The 6,793-nt window shown below is 51.7% G+C and overlaps 1 protein-coding gene across 1 annotated transcript; it reads right to left on the reverse strand.

The window, feature by feature from the left end:
• Nucleotides 1–1,708: 1,708 nt before the first annotated feature.
• On the reverse strand, nt 1,709–2,481 carry LOC128271219 (uncharacterized). The gene is made up of 2 exons (XM_053008662.1): nt 2,476–2,481; nt 1,709–2,413 (listed from the first exon to the last, which is right to left on the reverse strand). Exons 1-2 carry the CDS (start codon nt 2,479–2,481, stop codon nt 1,709–1,711), a joined length of 711 nt encoding a protein of 236 aa, XP_052864622.1.
• Between the last annotated feature and the right edge of the window lie 4,312 nt (nt 2,482–6,793).

Consider the following 6,793-nt stretch of genomic DNA (forward strand, 5'->3'; position numbering starts at 1 on the left):
TTTGGCATCACTAGAGAGTTGTTTTGGCCAAAAATTCGCGCAGAAACAACGATGTGTTAGCAGTGTCGCAAAAGCCAATTTTTGTTTTTCCACAAATCCAGACGTTTGTGGTGGATTGCTTCGCACAAATTGCACATTATTTTTAGGTAATATTCCTTATTGACCGTTCTGCCCTTTGGCAACAACTCGTGATGAAACACGACCCTGCAATCGAAGAAAACTGCAAGCAAAACTGTTCGCAATCGATCAAAGTAGGCTTTTCGACGTTCACATCTTCTCGGCCTACTGAGAAAAATTTGAAACACCGATAAGCAATGCTTTCGGTCTTAAAAGCTTCACCATAAGCCACAATCAACATTTCGATTGCGTCCGAGCACTTAATTTCGTTTTTCATACAAAATTTGATAAAGATTCTTTGCCATCCATTTTTTGGAAGAGACAAAAATCGACGATGGGCCAAGACACGTGCACACTAAAAAAATTGTCAAAAATTGACTGATTTTTCAAAAATTTTCAACTTTTCACCAAAAAATCACTGACATGTGTAGCAATCCAACGCCACAAAAACATCGGAAATTGGATATACGTAGCCCGCGGAAATTGAAAAGTCGCGATACTTTTTGAACAAACCTCGTATGTTGTTTTGCTGCAGGAGTAGTAGCCGGCACTTCAACCCGCGCGTCAACCCCCGCTCGTTGCCCACAGATCGGTGCGTTCCCGATGGTCGCTGCGTTGTAATCTGATCGAATCGAACTGGCTCAGGGCCCGCCACCGATATAGAACAGCGAGAGAAACTAATGTTGATCGATGCAAACACACCGATCAACCTGAGGTAGAGCACAAGGAAATGGGCGACTGGACTGGACTGGACCGGTAGACTTTGGGAGCCTTCGCTGTGTGTGGGAGTTAAAGAGCAGCGGGCGTATTTATGGTGCAGTCGATTGCGTGGCTAGAAGCCCCCCCCCGGGAAGGCGGCCAAGTTTTGGGGGCGTCCGGCACGAAGGGGTGGCAAACATTTGCATACCTCCCGCCGAATCCTGCTGGATGCGATGGAATGTTTTACTTTCGTTTTCGTGCAGTTTATTGGTGACAAAATTAAATACTATATTTACGGAAAATCAGGCGCGTGCTGGAACACTCCGAGCGGAGGTAATAAAATCAAGCCTCTGCGGACTGGTCTTAACGCGGTTTCTACGAAGCGATGAAGGCGTTAGGCGTCATAAACAGTTTCTTGTCCGGCCGTAAAGTTGTCGTACATGGCGCGAAAGAGCTATCAGTCGTGATGAAACTGCGGCGGCACGTTTCATCAGCAAGCAATCAACAACGATATCAAGGTCCTGAACGGGCGATGGTGCGGAACCGATAATTATTGGCCACGTGCGGGGGAATATGAATGACTGCGTCGAGAAGAGTCGCGCATTTTGTTGGCGAAACAAAAACTTCCTGCGAAGATCAGCCACGAAGTTGGTTCAAGTGTTTACCAAGCACTAACCAAGAACGCCCTCAGCTGCCGATCGATCGATCGTCCGCGCTAATTGTATTGCGGTAATTGCTGGCAACGAGCCATATTTCTGTCATTAGCGACCCGTCTCGAGACCATAATTCGAAAGCGAAAGCTAACACACAATCAGCATGGAACGGTGAACCGATTTATATTATAGTGTTTAACGACCTAAGTGTTGACTGGCCAGAATCGCCTGGTGGCGGGTCACAGCTTCTGCTCGGTCGTCCCCGGTGCGACCAGCTTCTGATCGACTGTGTGCCCCGGCAACGGTGCCACGTGGACCGATCCGGCGTTGATCGCTTCGTACCGGGCGACGGGTCCGGATTTGTCCGTCCCAGTGCCGAAGGATGCGATATCTTTCACCACCGACGGGACACCGGTAGCGGTGACCGGCACCCCGACGGGACTGCTAACACCGGCAGGTTGTGTTGCAACATTAACGGTCGGTGGTGCTTGGAGTGTGACCGAAGGCAGACGCACCTGCCCATTGACGGCCGCTGGCGCTGCCTGGGGGTTGTTGCCGTAGCCCAAGGACGAATAGGACACTGCGGCTGCGTCCGAGTATGGAAGTCCGTGACGCACGACCTGCATCGGTGGCTGGAAGTTGGTGAACGGTGGCACCGGTAACGGCTGCTGTGGCACGGGTAGAGGCAGTGGATAGCTTGCTGGGAACTGTCCTGCCAGAGCGGGATACTGGGCTGGGAACGGCACCGGAACCGGTGGCAGCTGTCGACCAGTCAGGAATGGTGGCTGCGAAGGAACGAACTGCTGAAGTGGATGCGGAACCCGGGCGTATGGATTCAGGAGTCCCGGGCCGAGCGGTGATTGCCACTGCAGCAAACCATCGTAGGGATCGACTAGCTGTTGGCCACCGGCAAGTATTACCGCCGAAAGCACCGCCACCAATGTCTACGCAAGAGAGAACATGTTATCAGCGTAAGCTCAGACCACCTCAGAATAGTTTTCACCACCTTCATTTTGTTTATCGAATTAGGCTCGTTTACCAGGCACCACCAATCACGTCTCCGTTGTCTGCTAAGCTACGGCTGAACGAATGATCTCCGATTGATCGGAAAATTCGGTGAACGATTGTTTTTATACGACCATTGTGAGACATCCGTCAGCGGGTGCTCATCGCACGGGGGTGATTTCTCACTGATTGGAGCATTTCGACATCTTTCAACGAGTGTCCACGTCAAGTGATGCCGCCTTGACGGAAGGTCACACTGGTGCGTCCGACCTCTAGGTCGTCGCGCCGATAGCCGTGGCTTTCCGTTGGAGTTTCGGTCGATTCCACACGAAGGTGCACGGAAGTAGTTTAGGATTTCCTTCCGACGTTGAGCCAAGAATTCAAATATACACTCAGAAGGTCATGTCTCCATCGCCTACTTGATATGTTACTTTCTTTGTGGTACATTTTGCGTTCACTTCATCGGTTGCCCGGGCATATTGGCACGCTTCGTATGACGTACATGGGCGCCTTTATTGCTCAAGTTCCCCCCTATGACGATGATGGCGTTGAAGGTGTCGCACAACTGTTCAGAATCTAGTTTCCTTATGCAGATTCAGTAAAAGACACGACCGCAGGGGAGAATAAAATGGACCGATTGTTTAATCAGTAGATTACCTAATGCACCACTCCTCGGCACAGTGCGCGGCGTAGTCCCGATACGTACCGGTCCACCTTTGCAAGGACTACTGGTCGCCCAGGAGGCGCGGGAGTGTGGCGTGGTTTGGGAGTCATCTATTACCAATTACCGATCCGAGCGAGTCGGGATATGGTGGAGTGGCGACACTTGGGGTCTCGTGCGGTGGTTCGGAGCAGCCCGCGCGTTGCGCAGAACCGCGCATTTGGACATGATCGCACGATCAAAACTAGTTTTGCCCCGGGTGGTTGTTCGACCATTGTCCAGAGCAGGCTATGGTCTCTGCTCCCTCGCGCTCTCTGTCCTTCGTACTTGTTGTCCGGCTCGTTCTCGCTGTCGGCTAAGGTGGGCTACGTACGCCAGAACTTGTATGCTGTATTACCGGTATGCTGTGGCTATGCGGAGCATTTCCGCGAGAAGAATGGGCGGTAAGGCAATGCGGGCCATTTACGGGGCACAAACATCGACACATGGATCCAGATTCATGGGGTTCTCACTTGTTTGCACTGCGTTAGCGTGTACCGCGGGGCGCCAAGAATGGTGGCGAAGGAACCAGCTTTTTTACTCACCACGCGCCATCCGACGCCAAAGGGGCCCAAGGAACCGGCTGATTGTGGAACCGACGCGAGGGAACCAGTCAAGTATTGGAGCGCGGTTGTGCTCCTATTTCTAGTACTAAACGTTTTAGAGTTCCTGCTATTGTTGTAAATAGTAGAAACTCGCTCAATTGTTGGGGCTTTTTTATAAATCAAATTTTACGATGAACCGCACTGTACAGTGGTTGCGGGAGAGGACTTTTGGACGGAAGCCGAACGGGCGAACATGGGCAAATAAGCGGCACTAACTGAATCAAGGTTACTGCCGCCTTTCTACAACAGCCTACGGTGGCTCGCCCCGTGCGCGCCCGCTTGATGGGCAACATTCCGCATCACTGGCTCGAGGTAGTGGCACGAGCAGGGCTTCCACAATCGATTCTGCTTGCCTCTCCGATCGGACGCTAGCGACCGAGGGACGAAGATAAGACCGGATAGGCACCGTTTTGAAGAGTTCATCATGAGGCTGGGCATCGTAATCAGAGCACAGGCATCTCGTGTCAGGGAGCCTTCAAAAGAACCTCGGTTGATGTTCGCGATTAAGAGCCGGGTAGCCGAACGTTACTCAACGCGGAATATCGAGTGATCGGTTAGATCGGGCTTAGCCGGTCCGGGAAGCAAGCGACCACTAAATGCCATCCGTTTGACATCGGGCGGGGATTCTATCAACTTCGGGATGACAAATCACCTCTCAGCAATTGAATGCCTCAGGATGCAGACACTTTTTGCCGCGCCATATTCGTGGCGGTGGCGGATGGCATGCTGCCGGCCACCGGGGCTCGGCGCACGCCAATTAAATGACCATAAACCGTCCGCTGCTGACCGCGAGCATTCAATAAAAAAGTGTCCGTTTGGCCGAGCTGCTGTCTCGCCGTGTGCCGATTGGCATTGCAAATGAGATCGCTTAATTTGAGCGAAGGGCCCCCGGACCGGCGGAACCGTTGAGCGAGGGAGTGTTCGGTCGCATGCCAACCAGGTGGGGCAGCAGGCGAAGGATAACCATACATCAGCGACCCACGGCTAAGTAGGCCGGGCCGGCAAAAGGGGGGTTCCGAGCCGAACAACCGGGCAACGGGGTCGTAGTAAACATTGAGTGATAAAAATAAATTTCCCGCTCGGGCGCAGCCTCATAAACGTCAAATCGGAGTCGACGTGCGAAGCGGGAAACAAATTTACGCCTTGTAATTCGTTCAGCCATCGTTCCCCAGGCCAGGCGCTGCGTTTTGGTGTCAAGATTGCGGAACGTGCAACGGAACAGTTCAAAATGGCCGGAGGCTCGCCGGTAAGCTCGCCCTGCCCGAAGGGTAAACAGTTTTTAGTTTATTAAACCAAGTTCCACGTCCACTTCCGCCCAACGCCCGCGTGTTCCGCGTTTTTCAATTTCAGAAAGATGACATTGACACCACCGACCAACGTGGGTGGTGGGAACGGCCAAGTGTCATCTATGCGTGAGTATGAGTTATTTTTCATTTCCGTTTCCTTCGGGTGGCCACTTCCGCCGCTTAGCGGAAAAGTCTACCAACACCGCAAGACACTTGTCGGGGTGAGGTCGATTACTGCTGTCTCTGGTACAGAGACAATGGCCCGCCAGTAAATGGAGCAACCAAGCGCTTCTCCGTAGTAATTTGATTGCGTGACGCTCGCGGCAATTTGTTGCGGGACTGGGAGTCCTTTCTGCCACCCGCATCATCCCGCAACATTCTTTCGGGTCCCGAACACTAACACGACATTTCGGGGGCAACCCGACGGGGTCGGTGAATGATATTCAGGAAGGTAGCCTGAAAAAGTGGGACGCCTCCAAACTGACAGCTTGATTAGGACTAGCGAAGGGACCATACGGCCGAGCGTTCTTAGTGAGGAAGTACCATAATCCGATGCCTTACGCCGTGGCCACAACCCTTGCTGTAAGTTACTGAGAGACAAACATTCAGTATTGTCCAACTATTATTGCTTGGAGTCTTAGAACTAGCTTTGGAACTCTGACGTACATTTTAGTTTAATTTACTGTCTTGTTATTCTTATTCACGGGTCCCTCGTGACTGTTATAAATATTTTGTTTGAATTGTTTGTGAAAGCTGCTTCAAGGAGAGACAGTTCGATGGGAAGAGTCACACCGAAACACGTTCGGAAGCACCTTCGCACGGGTTCGTGTTTGTTGCTATCAAAATTGAAAGGCGTACGTTATGAGTGCCGTATACTAGCGACCTTAGCCCAACCCGGTGAAGCCGATCGCTTCACCTGACAGACACTCTCTGTACCATCTCACACACCGAGTTCGGTTCGGTTTCGGTTACTTGCTCGGATGTGTGAGGCGCTGTCTGGGAAAGCTCGAACGGATGGGTGGCCCATTCCACCCAATCGGAACTTCCTGGCGCACGGTTCGTGCTGTTTTCATCCTTTTTCCCCAGCCACACGGAACCGTGAGACCATGAGGGTCGCCGGTGTGCTGCACCGTCTGCGAGTGGAAATGTGGCCGACCGACCGTTGCGGCAAGGGCGGCGGCCCAGGTGGTAGTTGGGCTTTTCCGCCCGGCGATACCGACACGATTGTTCGGATCAATTGGAGCGTCAGTTTGGGTAGCAGCGTGAATCGGTGAAGTGTGACGCGTAAGCGCTAGCGCCGAGAACCGGATTCCCATTGCATGGTTACGGGTACTTTTTGGACAGTTCCTTAAACCAGTGACGAGTGTGACGAGTGAAAAAGAATTTCGCATCAATCATGGTGTCGCTTGTGTTTGGGCATTTGCTGATTTCTGTACGAAGATTAAAAGCTTAAGTACGATCACTGTCTCTATTCTGCGGCAACAATGGACCACCGTGGCGTTGGCCATCTAATTTGGATGAAAACATTTCAATAATCCATCATCATCATCATCCAATCCTTGACGGAATGTGAACGAACCGGAAAATAATTATCAATGATTTATTGATGGCGTCCATCGCGTGCGTCGAAAGGTGTTGGTTCGCAGTGTCAATGCTCGTTCTGAGTCATTCTTGTGCCACAAATACAAATAAAGTCCAATAATCTTGACAATGCGAACGTCCTGCATG

The sequence above is a fragment of the Anopheles cruzii genome, chromosome 3, assembly GCF_943734635.1.
Source record: "Anopheles cruzii chromosome 3, idAnoCruzAS_RS32_06, whole genome shotgun sequence".
Lineage (NCBI taxonomy): Eukaryota > Metazoa > Arthropoda > Insecta > Diptera > Culicidae > Anopheles > Anopheles cruzii.